The sequence below is a fragment of the Ictalurus punctatus genome, chromosome 9 (assembly GCF_001660625.3).
Source record: "Ictalurus punctatus breed USDA103 chromosome 9, Coco_2.0, whole genome shotgun sequence".
Taxonomy (NCBI): Eukaryota; Metazoa; Chordata; class Actinopteri; order Siluriformes; family Ictaluridae; genus Ictalurus; species Ictalurus punctatus.
The window spans coordinates 10,619,162-10,636,758 of NC_030424.2; the positions used below are offsets into that span (position 1 = coordinate 10,619,162).

At 41.1% G+C, this 17,597-nt stretch overlaps 1 protein-coding gene across 5 annotated transcripts in view; it reads left to right on the top strand.

Moving 5' to 3' along the window:
* The first annotated feature begins 3,199 nt into the window (after positions 1–3,199).
* Positions 3,200–17,597, top strand: part of LOC108269630 (zinc finger protein DPF3) — a 37,066-nt gene continuing 22,668 nt past the window's right edge. For 4 of the 5 annotated variants that reach the window (XM_047157582.2, XM_047157581.2, XM_017475600.3 and 1 more), the window contains exon 1: positions 3,200–3,303. In XM_047157582.2, the coding sequence (XP_047013538.1) occupies positions 3,272–3,303 (32 nt within the window). In that variant the 5' untranslated portion in view covers positions 3,200–3,271. Of the gene's footprint in view, positions 3,304–13,141; positions 13,242–17,597 lie in introns of all 5 variants that reach the window. The other variant, XM_047157583.2, reaches the window with a different exon arrangement.

Genomic DNA, 17,597 nt, shown 5'->3' on the forward strand with positions numbered 1-17,597 from the left:
CTACATACTGTTGAACAAGGTGCCTGTCCCTTTCTTTAATTTCACTTCAGTGAGAAAGTGTGTCAAAGTGGGGGGTGGGGGGGGATTATGTAACAATAAAATTCCCAGTAAATATCACTTTCTACAAAACAGTAAGACGGGTGAAGTTCAGCAGTGGGTTTTTTTCCCCACTCACTTGGCCAGTCCAGACAGTTGTCACCAGTTCTTTCTCCCCCCCTCATCATTACTTGTCCGGTCATCCATGTTTCAGGTGAAATCACCATTCGTTAGTGAAACTCAGATTATGGCTAGCGTAAAATCACAGCACACACAGTTGTGTTAATGTATGTATGTAAATTTGTACATGAATGCAGGGGTTATATTCTTTGTTTCAGGGCAACAAAGAATGGGGTTTTGCTGTTTAATCGATGTCCCATAGTATAATGCTCTCAACATTGTTAGGATGGAATTACAGAAGATTTTGATATGGCTATTACCCTTCTAAGCGCTAAGACTTCAGGTTTAAAGTCAACATGAACACCATTTCCCTTAATGATCAAAGGTGTACACCGCAGTTCAAATTTGCCTTGAGTGGAGGAATACATTTTGCAATTTTGAAATAAAAATATTACATGAGCATTATTATCATCATGGTGCCTTGCTATGACTGATGTTTACATTGAATTATACAGTAGTAGTGGAGCCCGGGTCACATAAGTTACGTACATAACTGATCCTAGGGACCCGAGATAATAGTCAGGGGTGTGAGAATCACCTGGATAGCTTCTTCAATGCATGCACACGCAGGGAAAGACTTTCCAACAAAGTCACAAAGTGATGTATGATGCAGTATATTGAATTAATACCTCTGTTAGACAGCAGTCTTTTCCCAGGACTTTTTTCCAGAATTCTTGCCATGTCTGCACTGGTTCCGTATGACAAGGAACCTGCAGAGTGATCCATATGTAACTGTTGAACCACACACTGTGCCTGTCATATCCGAACAGATTTCCACTCATTTCACTGAAAGGGTCAATATCAATCATGTAGAACCTGAAAGAAGGATCTACAGTGATGCCCAGGTAGCAGCATACCTCTAAGTAATGCCCATGAGGATGAGACACTCATAGCGTTGCCTGATAGCACTGTAGCGTTAAGCATTCTGGCCTGCCTGTTGGCTATGATGGACAGCCACCACCCAGCAGGCCAGGTTGTGTTTTGAATTGTGTATTCCCCCATGTTTTTCCTCCATGACAGAACAGTCTAAAGGCCACTATTGAGTCTAAATAGTACTATAGGTTGCATACTGGGTACAAAGAGGAACACACTGCACGCTTGCCTTCATGGAACACTGAAAGATCAATCCATTGATTTACAAATTTGGGTGATATGATCTTGGGCAAAACTTCTAGGTTCAACCACAAGAGTTATCTGGGTACCAATGCATGGAAGGTGAACTTATCGACCAGGGCATGTAGTTTTCCCGCTTTTTCCAATGACGCGATCGCAAGCAAAAAGGCCGCATTCAGAAACACCCATTTTAGTTTGGCATGTTGCAAAGGCTTATGAAGAGCCTTAAAGGATTTCAGCACAAGGGGTAGAGCCAACACTCAACAATCATGGTGGATCTTTGGTGTAGATGGGGACATGCCACTGTCCAGGAGTCCATGAAGAAATGTTAGTACCTTGGGAATCAGGCAACGCTCTGGATCCAGCCAAAGAGGTTCACACCATTCAAGGAACAGTTTCCACCTGAGGGCATACCAGGCCCATTTACTAGATGCACTTGCATTTATAAGTGATTTTTGGACTACTACTGTAGGTCAAAATTTTATGTCAAGAGGACAAACTGAGCTGAGGATTCCAAATGTTTCTGTCTATTTAAGATAGCATGTTTGCTTGGGGAGGAAACCATCAGGGTGTCCTGACAAATAGCAAAAGCAGTAGTAGAAGCCAAGGCCTCATCAGCCATGTTTGGGTTATGATCAGGACTCTGTGGCAGTTGCAGAATCCTCTGCTGGCCAGTTGTGTGATTTTTCCTACCTCGAGTTATCATATATTGAACACAATATAACAATGTGCTTTGTTAATTAATGCATACTAATATTTGATAATGTGCTTATAGCTGACCACTTATTGATACAAAATTAGACACTATTATATACATTTTATACTAATAAGAATATACACTATTATATTAAGACCTTTATACATCACTGTAACAGCAAACCGGCACAAGACAATGAAATGTATTTGAAATGATATTTGCCAGGATGTAAAATTTCTTTTCTTTTCTTTTTAAAAAAAAAAAAAAAAATCAGGTCAGCATGGTGGTGCAGCAAGTAGCGGTTAGATTCTGTGCTTAATGTCTGTGAGAAGTTCTGCATGTTCTCTCCATGTCCGTGTGGGTTTCCTTTGGGGGCTCTGGTTTCCTCCCATCATTAATTGGATTGGCTACACTAAATTGCCTGTAGGGGTGTGTGTGTGTGTGTGGTTCCCTACAATAGACTGACGTGCCAACCAGGGTATATTCCTATCTCATGCCCACTGTTCCTGGTTCCACTGCCACCCTGAGCAGGATAAAGAGGTTACTGAAGATGAATGAATGAATATAAAAGAAATCCATCCATCCATCCATTTTCTGCACTACTTATCCTACACAAGGTCGCAGCGAGCCTGGAGCCTATCCCAGGGGACACCCTGAATGGGGTGCCAACCCATCACAGAGTACAATCAGACATTCACACACCCATTCACATATTATGGACAATTTAGAATTGCCAATCAGCCTACAACGCATGTCTTTGGACTGCGGGAGGAAACCGGAGTACCTGGACGAAACCCCAGCAGCACGGAGAAAACATGCTCAATAAGATATATGTGAATGATTTAAATTGCTGTCATTTGTATTAAAACAATTTGAATTAAGCATTTAGGTTGACTGGATTTTTTTTATGCAAAAGTATTAAATCTTTGCCAAATTGTATATTTCTGGAGTTTAGTGTGTAGCTGGAAGAGGTTTTATGAGGTCATGTTGTCTGTCCTGAAGAGGCTCTTCATTAAACTTCACACTATTGGCCTGTTTCACTGCACAAAGGAAATCCCTTTAAAATACCTTTTAAGCATGGGCGTGCTCTGGCTGACAGCTCGACACAAAGACCACGCCTTCTCTACCAATACCACCCGCGAATTGGTCTGAATTCTCACACGGCTCTCTGATTGGTTGCTGCTTCTCCGGCTTCTCCCTCAGTGCTGCTTTACCTCCGCTGCTATTCCGTTACAGCGGGGCAAAATGGCGGCTGTCATTCAGAATCCTCTGAACGCGTAAGTAAAGAATTATTTCCTAAAAAAAATAAAAATAAATAAACAAGCGTTGCGTTTAGACTTCTGTGAGTTTTGTCTGAAAAGCAAAAACAACGCCGCTGCGGAAATGCTAAACACTTCTTGTTTCATTTCGAAATGCTTACTGTGCTCATGTTAATTTTCTTGTGCCCGTCATGAGTCGGTGTCTTTTAGATGAGAACTAAGCAATATTACAAAAGGGTTTGTTGTTGGGGTGGTTGTTTTTTTTGTGTGTGTGTGTTCCTGAGATAAACAATGCGTGTCTGCAATAAATAAATAAATAAATATAAATAAAATAAAAAATCCATGAGCACACCGCGTTTGGTAAACAGTGTCGTGGCTTGCTAGCATTAAACAGCACCGTCTTTATTACTGGAGTGCAGTGTTCATGGGAACTGAATACAAGTCTGTGGAATTGAAGTGTTTAAATAAAACCGGTGTCATGGTGTGTGTTTACATTCGGCGAAATTTATGATCCGGTGTCTCACTGCGGTAATGTGTCTTTGCGGTGTGAGCTTTTAATGAAGTTCCTGACTAGCTCGGTTAACTAGCTGGTTAGTTTACAGTCGACGTTGTGTTAGTACTTATTTGTTCACATGGGGCAGGCTATATATGTATTTTTTTTGTGTAGTGTCGATAAAAGGCTAAAGCGAGTGTGAGACAGACTCCGCAGCTCCAGCTTACAGTACAGTTCACTACACCACACTACAGTACAGTACACCACTCTATAGTACAGTACAACACACTACACCAATCTATAGTACACCACAGTGCAACACACTACACTACACCACAGTACACTACACCACACCACAGTACAGTACAGTACAACACGCTACACCACACTGCATCACAGTACAGTACAACATACACCACAGTATACCACACCACTCTACAGTACAGTACAACACACTACACCACAGTACAGTACACCACACTACACCACACTACAGTACAGTACACTAGAGTACAGTACAACACATACTACACCACTCTACAGTACAGTACACCACTCTACAGTACAGTACACCACACCACTCTACACCACACCACAGTACAGTATACTAGAGTACAGTACACCACACTGCAGTACACCACAGTACAATACACTACACCCCAATACATTACACTACAGTACATTAAACTACAGTACACCACACCACTCTACAGTACAGTACACTATACTACATTACACTACACTACAGTACAACACACTACACCACAGTACAATACTACACCACAGTACAGTATACCACACCACTCTACAGTACAGTACACTAGAGTACAGTACAACACACTACACTACAGTACACCACTCTACAGTACAGTACACCACACTACACTACAGTACACCACACCACAGTACACTAGACTACACCGCACTACAGTACACCATGCCTCAGTACACTACAGTACACCACTCTACAGTACAGTACACTACACCGCACTACAGTACAATATGCCACGCTAGTGTCTTCTTTTTTTATATTAATGAACATAGAAAGGTTTCTCTCTCTCTCTCACTCACTCACACACACACTCGGAAAGCTGCTGATCAGACTACACATGCACTTCACTCTTCATAACGCAGCTACGCCTGGATATACATTATGATTATATTATTTTATAACTAAGATCTTATTTCCTGGTTAACTACATGCCTTTACAGAAACACTTTTATCTCAGTCTTCCCTGTTGTTAGATGTTTTGCTCTCCACTGATGTGTTTCTTGTAGTATAATGTAACACCACATGAGAAACCTGGATCAATGCCAGTAAATAAACTGTTGAATTATAAGACGGCTGTAACAGACGGAGATATTACTATTGCATTTAAGAACTAAAGCACAGCCATAGGTGATGAGAGAAGGTCTAATCGTGTGCATGAATTAGTTACATGCATGAATCATTGCATCAGTCACACTGCACTTTTTTTTTAACCCTTTCCAAAACCCTGTAATATCATTTAGTGTGGTTACGGTTTGATATTTTGACAGTGTGATGATAATCGAAAATGATCACCGTTTCACAACTCAACAAGCACACGCAAGCCGCTGGTGAAAGTTAGAGTGCAATTCATTACAAGATTTTTTTTGTCCAAGTTAGTATTTTTGAGAAGGATATTTCTCTAAAATGTATTTTCTTTGTCAGTGTTTGTCTCGTTGTCGTTATAAGCTGAAGGAGAGAGCGGCCGTGAGGTAAGTTCAACCGGTCAGTCCTAAAAGGTCTCATTTACCAACAAACATCACTGCGAAAGAACGTGCAAAACAATTTTGTGCGATTGCATTTTCGCAGATAGAAGTAGTTTTCCGCAAAAAAAAAAAGCACAAAAAATCTGCAAATTGTTTAAAAAGCCACAGCAAAATCAAGCATTTTTGGCTCCAACAATCACAAAAACTCTCTGTTGGGACTGACTTATGGAGGGGGAAAAAAAATCTTGTATGCTGTTCGTGTTCAACGCACGTGAATCGAAGAGTCCGTTGTCTGAATGCGTGTTGCGATGACGTCATGTTTGCAGTAATTTTGAAAACATCGCACTCTCCTCTGAATATTGCGTCTCCTGGATTTTGCGGTCATTTCTGCGATTGCTAAATCCTGGACGGTCTGTGGCTAGGTGTGGTAGTGTACAGTGCTGCTCAGATAAATATAGGTAAGTAGATAGTTTTTAGCTCTGGTCCGTTTCCTAGCTGTTGTGTATAATAAACATGCTAGAAGTAGAATCAGAGGTAGCAGTGTGACGTGTTTCCAGCAGTAGTGGATCACATGGCTACAGGGTTTTCAGTGCTGTCACTTCCCCTGTGCTGAGAAGCAGAGCTTGCTGTAGTATGATTTAGGATGAGCCCAGATGGATGGGGTTGTAAAATGGTTGTGGAGGCGCAGCGGGATGAGAACCACTGGAGTAAGGAACGTGATCAGGTTAAAAAAAAAACAAGAACGGGTAGTCATTAGTGAAGTGACTGTCTGATCATATACACACACGCGGGAACTAACCTCGAATCACACCGTAACAGCCCTTGTCTGTAGTAATAGATTAGATTATCTAAGGAGTTTGACATAAACTTGCTGAGTACCATGCATTAATGTAGTAACATAAACAAACAGGTGGCTGGTAATAGAGAGAAATGCATCCTCCATGACACATTGACTACGTTTACATGGACCGTAGTAATCTAATTATTAATAAGACAATACTCTGATTAAGGTGTTTACATGAGTCGCTTTTACTCCTTTTACGTTCCCTCCAGAATTTCACGTATCGACATACAGTTCGTCTTCGTTATGGTACCGTATACAGTTTTGGGTGTTTTATTTTTAATTTCACGAAAGCTTCAAGTGCAGATAATTATTTGTCATGCTATACGTGCAAATAGACGACTGCTTGAAGCCGTGGGCTGCGTCTGAAATCGTGTACTAACCGTCTATATTGTAGCTGAGATACGTGTATTTTGTCTACTATATAGTAGGTAAGTACGCGGTTTCGGACGCAGCCGTGCTCTCGTTTGCCGTCAAACGGTTGAGCGCTGCCGTGTGTGTACGTGTCCTGTCACAAAATGCGGTGAAAACTCCCACATGACGTTAATAGTGTGATTAAGGTGTGTACATGTCTGTAACGCACTTCCATAATGCGACTGAAACAGGAATACTCCACACGTCTTAATTCTATTTGTGTTTACTTCGCGTATGATTTTAGTCGGATTAAGGTCATCAATAATCGCTGTTTACATGCTAGTTTCTTAATCAGAGCATCGGGTTAATGTCGGATTACTGTTGTCCATGTAAACATAGTCAGTGACACCTTAACAGACCAAGTATCCATCCAATAGCATTTGTTCTGTTTAAACTACTATGTTTATTAAAGATTGGTGTCTCCAACCACCGTATGTTTAATTATATTCTTATTCAGTTTGCTACAACGGGATAACTAATAGATTCTTTATTATTATTATTATTATTATTATTTATGTGATGCATCTTGATTTTATTACATTTTTTAAATCATTTCTACAGCCCAGTCTGGCTTCCTGTATTTCATTTCGATTCCTAACGTTTATGTATTTACCAAAAAAATAAATCTACATTTAGATGTTTAAGATCCCATGTTCTGTTTTTATTCACCATACGGTCGTGGCTGTTATATCTCACCAGAAATCTTTGATGTGTAAAAAGCTTCATGCATAAGCCAACAAAGGGACCGATTATGATGATCTGTGCCTTGATGCAGAATTGTTCAAGCAAGAATCGCAATGCATCTGATGTGTCCCTGATATTTATTTATTAACACCGGTATTCTCCCAAAGATGAACCACTTTCCAGCCACTTGTCCTACACAGGGTTGCAGGGCGCTGGAGCCTGTCCCAGGGGACTTGGGGCACGAGGCGGGGGACACCCTTGACAGGGCACAATCGCACACACATTCACACTCTGCGGTCAATTTGGAAATGCCAGTCAGCCTACAACGCATGTCTTTGGGGGAGGAAACCCCCAAAGCACGGGGAGAACATGCAAACTCCACGCACACAGGATGGAGGCGGGATTCGAACCCCCAGCCCTGAAGGTGCGAGGCAAACGTGCTAACCACTAAGCCAACGTGCCCCACTATTTTCAAGAGTCCAGCTCGAACTACTGGGCTATGTCTGTGCTTTATCAGGCACGTTGTGGATCACGACTACTGGATGTCTTTTTGGCGTCAAGATGAATTGAGTTTGGCTTGAATTCGCTACACTTCAGTTAAGGATTCTTTACACTAACATGTCAAGAGCTTGGGGCTGAAACTGCACACAGATGTGGTGCAGTGGCTAATTTACTTCATTTTAAAAGAGCATCACCGCACCGTGATGCCATTTCAGCGATACAGACAAACGGTCGATGTCTGTCGACCCCGAACTTTTTTTTTTTTTTTTTTTTTTTTTTAAGTTGGCCGATCTCCCAGTGATTAATCATCCTCCAGTGCCTAATAGTTTATTCTGGTTGCTAATCAGCAGCTGTCTTCATCAGGAGCTTGGATGCTCGAGTCTTCAGCTCATTCTGAGAAAGTAGATCATGGGTGTTACCACACACAAAGTGGTTTAATAATCAGTATGCCAGAATGAGGCTCGGTAACATTCCAGACGCAGGCACAGCGAGGGTTTCTCCTTCACTGTATCGTTCCACACCGCGGTTTAGGTGTGTACGCGTGTGCGTCAGTCTTCCTCACGGAGTAGATTCACTCAGCAGAGCTTTGGGGTAAAGGAGGAAAGTGGGGCTCGGTAATGATTTGCACTTTATTAGTGGGCCTGTTATTGTAGTCGACTTCATTTTAAAGGAAACAACTTTTGGTCATCTATTAGCTTACTTTTTATTTACTTATTTATTTATATTTTAAGCTATTTGCCAAATTTGTGGTGACTAAGTTCTAGACAAAGGGGTGCAGTGTAATTAGTGTGAGTCCTGTGTGGGAGTGTTTTACAAAGACAACAGTGTACATTGCCATCTACTGCTATAAGAGCAAGAATAAAGTCCACAATCTTAGCGTAGCAGCATTTATGCATACCCACAATGCCCGTTCGTGCTTATTTAAAAAAAAAAAAAAAAAAAAAAAAAAAAGTCCTTTTGTACTCATGGTACTACTGATGTTCTAGCAACACTTAGAAAAAAAATCTAATTTATTATTATTAATTTTTATATACATAAAGCTGTGGGGTTTTTTTTTTTTTTTTTTTTTTTTTTTGCACAAATTGATTAAAAAAAAAAAAAAAATTCTTTTTACACAAATGGTGGAATGAGAAAACCTGTCTGGGAAAACTGACTTCTGGTCCGGGAACGCTTGTTTGCCTTTGGATGCGTCTCATGTCAATCATTTTATAGACACGCTACTATATGGGCCGGTGTAGATCCCCGGGGTGGAGCTTCGTGAACATGAACGCTAATCATTCAAAAGTCGAACCCACCTAACCGTTAAAGGTACAGGAATTCAGGAGGTTTTTATGATTTTTCTATCAGAAATTGTAACACATTCATGTTCAAGGCACTTGAATTGCAGGGGGATTTGGCTGAATGCGCGTTAGTCATGTGATGACGTCACATGACTCGTCTTGGCCCAAATCTGCAGTCATTTTTGAAAAATCGCACGATTCCTTGATTTTGCGTTCATTTCTGCGATCGTAAAACGTCAAGGGACTGAAAATAATCTTGCCGATTGTACCCTTGACTGAACCTACAAGACGGTGAGTCCAAATTAGCCTAGATGAGATGCATACACGTGCACACTATAACTGAGCAGCGTGAGAGAGCCATTCAGGTGGCCTCAGGACTGCGGAGTAAACATCTCTCATAATAAAAGCTAAGATTAACCACATGGTCAGGAAAGATGTGTGGTTTTGACACCCATTAGCCCTAAAATTGGAACCATGTGAGAGTGAAAGAAGCAAGTTTCTACTGAGAACTTTTTTTAGGAGTGAGCGACGTGACAAACATATCATGTCACAGTACTCAAGACTTTTCTATGATGCACTGCACGTAACCGCAAGCAAAGCAGCAGTAGTGTTGCATTTAACACACAAAGCTTTAAATCCGAGCTCTTTCGTTGATGCATTTAACACCGTCGTCAAAAATAAGTACTGAGAAAAGATGGAAAATAACTATAAAAAAAAAAATGTGTTACTATTTTAAAAGTTCAACACTGTGGAAAATATTAGCATCAAACTCTGGCACTTCCGTATTGTGTAATTGTTAAAAAAAAAAAAAAAGTTCTGTGTTTCAGAACAGTCTATTGTGGTAGATGATGTCACAGTACATCAATATTCAATCACTCAGCTCTAATGGGTTCTGTGTAAGCTGTAGGTTCAACCCTTTTACTCTCAGTAAGCTTGTTAACCTCTTTATATGATCGTAATGCGTGGTACCAGGTTTTACAGAATTAAGGCCTCCACACGCTTAATGTGGAATTCGTCACGTACGAACGCTCCGGTTATCACGTAGAGCGTTTATCCCTGAATCTCACCCGTGTTCATTTGCGACATCCGTTTAACTTTTGCTACGGTTACACCGCTGTCGTCTACACTACTCCGGCGTTTTCCACGCTCGAAAACGGAGACTTTTGTAAACGGCGAAGACCCCGTTTTAGTTTGAAAGCCCCGGGCTCGTGTTTCAGTGTAAACAGGTGAAAATGAAGACTTTTGAAAAGGAAGGCGTGGCTTCGCCCACATTCGCCCCCTGATTGGGTCTTCTGTATCATTGCGTATCCTTCCCTGATTCATCAAGCCCAGTGTGCATGGGTGGTCATGTGACATGCGTATTCGGTCGGGTAGTGTGGACGGAGATCGTTTCTGAAACACGGAGGAAACGCCAGTGTGGACGAGGATCGTTTTCATTTTAAAACGAAAACGCACTAGTGTAAACAGGGCCTCAGTTTACACCATTATTGTTTGTGGACGTTTAGATTTTAGAAAGAAGTTCTGAAAACTGGCCAGTAGGGCTGGGCGATATGACACAAACAATCATGATCACAATACTTGAAGATATTTTGATACGATACACGATGCGTATCACAATATATATAATTTAGCTTGCAAACTGTCTGCAAAACAGTAGTACAATAAACAAAAAACCTTTAACTTTTGACGATGCTTTTCTTTAATGCCTACAAAGACAAAAACGAAGTCTTATCGTTAGAAAATTTTGCGACATCCGTTCAGAACCATTTAATTTGTAATTATAAAATATAAATAAAATGTGAAAAATCACCCTACCAGCAATATTTCAGTAAAGTCTATCACGTAATCACGTTTATCACAATACATTGTGATCGCTATATCGCCCAGCCCTACTGGCCAGTTCAAGTGGACACACTGAGAGCAAATTCTAGCACAAGATTTCAGGCTTTACTCCTTTTTTTTCTTTGTTTGTTTTGTTTCATGAATAGTACAATGTCCAGACTGTCAGATCTTTATTCTAACTGACAAGGTTATAAACCTGTACCGAGTTCTTCTACACGTCGAAAAAGCGTGAAAAGAGAAAAGGCTCGGGCTACCGGAAAGACTCGTGCAAACAGTTCATGCACACACTGAGGTTTTCATGGCTTTGGCCACACAGAACCACGTGCATCAACTTCTAGCCCGTGTAACCTAACCGTCCTTTCTGTTCACACCAGCCCCAGGTAGAAAAAAAAAAAAGAAAAGAAAGAAAGACACAGCGGCCTGTAGCGTTCTGAGCTGTGTGTTCTGGTTAACTTTCCAGCTTCAACTGACAAACGCTTTTATCATGGAGACATGCACGTCTTTTCTAACATACGTGCACCAGAACGCTGGTAGTACACTTGTTTTAAGATAAGGAAATGGCCGTGTCCGAGGCTGCGCTGGTTCGAACATCTTAGAAGTGTTTCTTCAACCTGCAGGCTGTTAAGAGCTGATGTCAGATTGAAACCAATGACTTCGTCTCCACACCCTAACATGCTGAGTCACAGCACAATTACTGGCTGTAGCGCTAGCTAGATCGCACCGCGGTCTGCACAGTGCACTGGAGTCCATGCTCCATCCTCATCTTGGCACGATTTGGATTCTTTTTAAGCTATGTTAGCTCTTTCTTTTCTTTTATTTATTTATTTATTCTCTCTCCCTTCTGAGTTGTAGTGTTTGTGTTTGGAGACAACTCTGAGCTTGCAATGCTGCAGATAGAGTGACTTCCTGTTCAAACACTAAAGTGCACCTGCATGGTCTCGAGAGTATCGCAGCACGGCTCGATTCACAGGTGGGAAAGATGCCAGCGTCGGAGCAGAACGTGTCAGTTTCTGATCTGATTAGGCACCGAGCGCGTTCTTCTTCTGCGGTCAGCGGCTTCAAGTCCAGATCAGCAGGATGAGTTCTAACCAACTTTTTTTTCCCCCATCCTCCTCATTAAAAGACTTGATCCGTATCAGTGTTCAGTGAACGTTAAAGGGAAGTTGTTTATTTTTTGTGGTTTTGTGGTTGGAAAAGAGCAGTCTGAAGGTGTGTGTGTGAGAGAGAGAGAGAAAATGTGTGTGTGGGGGGGTGGAGGGGGGGGGGGTGGGATGCATCGTCAGCATGCAAACTAAGTTTATGTAATTCCAGTGTGGAGAGATTGGACTCTGACATGTGACACAGTAAATGGTTGGCACGAGAACACTCCCAGCTAACGCCCCAATCAGCCACCGCATTCATTCACACTGCTACTCCTGCTCACGTAACCCGTCTGTCATGGCGCACTGCGATGAGACCTTGGCATGTAAAACCCTGGTAACTGTCACCATTTAGGCTAATCGTCAGTCATTTCAAAGTCATTGAGACACCATTGTGAGGAAAAAGTGACTGAAGACTTTGTGATGATCAGGTTAGAAAAATTAATCTGATCTAAAATGCAACACACACAACCTTATTGAGGAGCTTTGTTTCTTTTAGACAGTATAAATATCAGTACATGGATTTAATAGTGAGCAATCAGGGGTGTCATGATGCGGGCATTTTATTTAGCTCTGTTTGTACACTGCTAGTAATGAACTAATGAAGTTTTATGTTGAAGATGTTCTGACACTATTTAATATTAATCTTTAATAAGCAGCATGAGGTACACCTTGACTTGCTAGCAAAGTGTTAACCAAACGACGATAACAAATGGACATTTATGGACCCAATTTCTACAACCATCCTACTTAAAAATAAATAAATAAATAAATAAATAAAAAACACAAATAAATAAACTATACTATAGGACTACTGTAACGTTTGAATATTTTATGATGTCACTAACATACCTATGTGGGCCGTAAGTGACTTCAAAATCAAAGTAATACGTGTATTTCTTGTCTTTCCTTGTCTTTATCAATCTAGGGCGAAGTGTTGTGGTGTTATAGGAAAATAATCCAGACCAGGGTGGCGTGATGCAGCCCGACCCCTGAAGCCACCTGGCTTATTCTTGATGCACGATTATGTGAGTGCGTGCAGAAGCGGCAATAACCCCGAGTGGCATTGTTATTCACACACTCGCCCGCGTATCTTACATACAGTCAAAGCGACATCGGCTCAGCCGAACTACAGACGAGCTCGATCTCTGTCTGTAAAACCTTTCCGCTGTCATCGTCTCAAATCAGAAACTCTGTCCTTACATTCAAAAGTATTTACTAATCTAGAAAATTCAGAAAACTGGTGTGCAAAACAGACCTTTCAGTAGGTATGAATGCTAAATGAGAGGTTTTTAAAATTCAGACACTAACCGCCAGTACGTTTACATGGACAACAATAATCCGATATTAACCCGATTAAGACGATACTCTGATTAAGAAACTGGCATGTAAACAGCGGTTATTGATGACCTTAATCTGATTAAAGTCATACTCAAAGTAAACACAAATGGAATTAAGACGTGGAGTATTCCTGTTTTAGTCGCATTATGGAATTGCGTTATAGACATGTAATCACACTATTATCGAAGTGCATTAAACACCTTAATCACACTATTATCGTCGTGTGGGAGATTTCACCGCATTTTGTGACAGGACACATTCGCACACGGCAGAGCTCAACCGTTTGACGGCAAACAAGAGAGCACGGCTGTGACCCAAACTGCGTACTTACCTACTGTATAGTAGATGAAATACACGTTTCTCAGCTACTATATAGTAGGTTAAATACACATATTTCGGCTACTATATAGACGGTAAGTACACGGTTTGGGACGCAGCCCACGACTTCAAGCAGTCGTCTATTTGCACGTACAGCATGACAAATAATTATCTGCACGTGAAGCTTTCATGAAATTAAAAATAAAACACCAAAAACTGTATACGGTACCATAACGAAGACGAACTGTATGTCGATACGTGAAATTCTGGAGGGAACTGCGCGGCGTGGAGACGTAATGACGTGTGCCGTTAACTCAATGTATGTTCTATAACATGTAAAACAGGAACATGAAAGGAGTATTCTAAAAGCGACTCATTTAAACACCTTAATCACAATATTGTCTTATTCAGAATAAGCTCAATAATTAGACTACTGCTGTCCATGTAAATATACTCATTGATAGGAACACTGCTTAATGTTAGTACATAATAACTTAATAGTACGGAGTTGTGCGATTTGAGAGACAGTAATTTGTTAGCTGAGGTAGACGGATGTGGAAGTTTTTATCCATTTCTTGTTAGCTGAACTATGCTAGATAGTGATAAAGACTAAAATAGCATGTATTAGTCTGATTGTACCCCCCAGGAACATTTCAAAATATTAGCGCACAATATCTGTCTGATATTGTGAATATAAATTTGTAAAATAATTGAATGAAAGTAAAGATGTAAATAAAGCGACCCCAAGTTTGGGAACGCCTGCGTTAGATGCCGTTGAAAGGAAGTGAGTGTGAGTGAACAGTTCTCGCAAAAGTGAAGCGCTCGAACACGTTGCCGGTTCCTTTGTGTGCGCTTAATCGACGTCACCTCGCACTCATCACAGCAGGCGGTGCTCCGCACGCTCTGGTCCTCCGTACCGTTTAAATGCTGTAAGATATTTTCTCGGGTTACTCGTATTGCATTCCGTGACACCTGTTCATTAGCGTGACATTAGTGCAGTTTGGACGAGTAAACCAGCGAGTTGTCAGAAATGCTTCCTGAGCACTTTCAATTCAAGAAGAGGGAGATGTTCATAAAAAGGCAGGAAGGCCTCAGTATACCAAAGCACTGCTGATTAGACTTGGACCCTGATTAACAACGATCCTGAATAAGGAGTACTGATTTTTGCAATTGCAGTCGTACAAATTGTGCGCGCAGTTCACAGTGGGACGGGGATGATTTCATAAAAAGAGTTCTGTTGATGACATCGTGTGCAAAGTAGGCTGGGTGAACAAGATGTAAATGAGGGGTTTTGCATATAGCTTCAGCGAGTGCGGATCTCCGAGACTGATCTCCCCAGGATCAGGAAACTGAAACTCAAATATAGCGCAGATTGGAAGCAATGAGACTCATCGGGTAAACAATAAAATAAATCGGTGTAAATGGTCTGCACTTATATAGCACTTTTTTTTGTTTTTATTTTTTATAACCTTAGCGCTTCCAAAGTGCTTTACACTGTGTCTCATTCACCCATTCACACACACACACACACACACACACACACGCACTCACACACCAATGCCATGCAAGGCTCTAACTTGCCAGTGGGAGCAACTCTGGGTTCAGTGTCTTGCCCAAGGACGCTTTGGCATGTGGAGTCATGTGGGCCGGGAATCGATCCGACAACCCGCTCTACCACCTGAGCCACAGCCGCCTACATGACGTACGCTACACAAGGTGTAGACAAGAGTGTGTTCTGTTATTAAGGTATATGGCAAATATCTTAAATAAATCTTCAACTTGAACCATTTTTGCACTCATTGGCCATTCCCAGAGTGACTTTCAGGGTTAGGGAATCACATTGCTTGTACAAAGTGAGTCTGCCCTGTATTTTGCACCTTTTAGGCATATTTATATTTAAGGCAAACACTTCAAAAGGACACTTGCCCTCTTTAGTCAGAGGCAATTCTCCATAGGTCCTGTAAATCAGCTTGCAGGTTTGATCAAGGTTCTGCACCTTTAATACATTGAGGCTTTTTTTTGGTTGGACTATAACAACTGAAACCCAATGTCATATGAACAAGAAAGTGTTCGTTCTGTGGGTTTGAGCATCAGAACTGTACCCCTGAGGACCAGGACACGTTGCTTGGGCAGGCAGATCGCCGTTCCTTCCTCACCATGCCGATGGAAGAAGTGGGAAGTGGTAGCTCAGTGCTTAAGACATTGGACTACTGATCAGGACGTTGTGAGTTCACATCCCAGAACTGCCACAGCTAGGCCCTTGAGCAAGGTCCTTAACCCACAACTGCTCGGTTGTGTAAATGAGTTAAATGTAAGTCGCTCTGGACAGGGATGTCTGCCAAGTTCTGTAAATGTAAAAAATGTAAATGGAAGAGATCTGTATATTTGCAGCAAGCAATACGGGCAGGTGGTGCAAAGTGATGGCCCCAATATCCACTGAAGAACGTCTGCACTTGTTGCCTTTTAGGTATATCCCTATTACACCGGCAGCTTTCTAAGTTCAGGTGGACAATTTCAGTATGATCGTGCACCATGGTACAAGACATTCTTTTGTAAACATGACCATGAATCTTCATGCTTGAAAGTCTGAAAGAATTTTCTATATTTCTGCATAAATATGGCCTAAAACTACATCAGATTTTCACACCAGTATTAACATTAGATAAAGAGAACCCGAATAAACAAATGAGAAAAATATTATACTTGGGCATTTATTTATTGAGGGAAATTATCCAGTCTTTCATATCTGTGAGTGGTAAAAGTATGTGAACCTTTACTTTCAGTATGAGGTGTGACCCCCTGTGCAGCAATAACTACAACTAAACATTTCCAGTTACTGTTGATCAGTCCCGGCTCAGATTCAGCAATACAGGCCCAAACTAATAATACTACCACCATCATGTTTCACAGATGGAATAAGGCTCTTATGCTGGAATGCACTGTTTCTCTTTTTCCAAACATATCACTTCTTATTTAAACCAAAAATTCTATTTTGGTCTCATCCATCTGTAAAACAGTGTTCTTTTTGGAGAGCAGTGGCTTTCTCCTTGCAGTCCTGCCATGCACACCATTTGTTGTTCTGTGTTCTCCTGATGGTGGACTCATGAACATTAATATTAGCCAATGTGAGTGAGGCCTTTAAGTTGCTTAGAAGTTACCCTGTGTTCCTTTCTGGCCTCGGGGACTATTGCACGTCTTGGATTGGTGGAGTCCAAACTCTTTAGAGATGGTTTTGTAACCTTTTCCAACCTGATGAGCATCAACAGCTCTTTTCCTGAGGTTCTCCGAAATCTCCTTTGTTCATGCCATGATACACTTCCACAAACATGTGTTGTGAAGATCAGAGTTTGATAGATCCCTGTTCTTTAAATAAAACACAGTGCTCACTCACACCTGATTGTCTTCCCATTGATTGAAAACACCTGCCTGTAATTTCACCTTTAAATGAACTGCTAATCCTAGAGGTTCACATACGTTTGCCACTCACAGATGTGTAAAATTGGATTATTTTCCTCAATAAATAAATTACCAAGTATAATAATTTAGTCTTTATCTACTTTTAGGACTTGTGTGAAAATCTGATGATTTAGGTCATGTTTATGCAGAAATATAGGAAATTCAAAAGGGTTCACAAACTTTTAAGCACCACTGTAAGTTTATGTATGGCCATAAGAATTTAACTTTACTGTCTACTTGATACTGTTTTAAGAACATTTGGTTATATT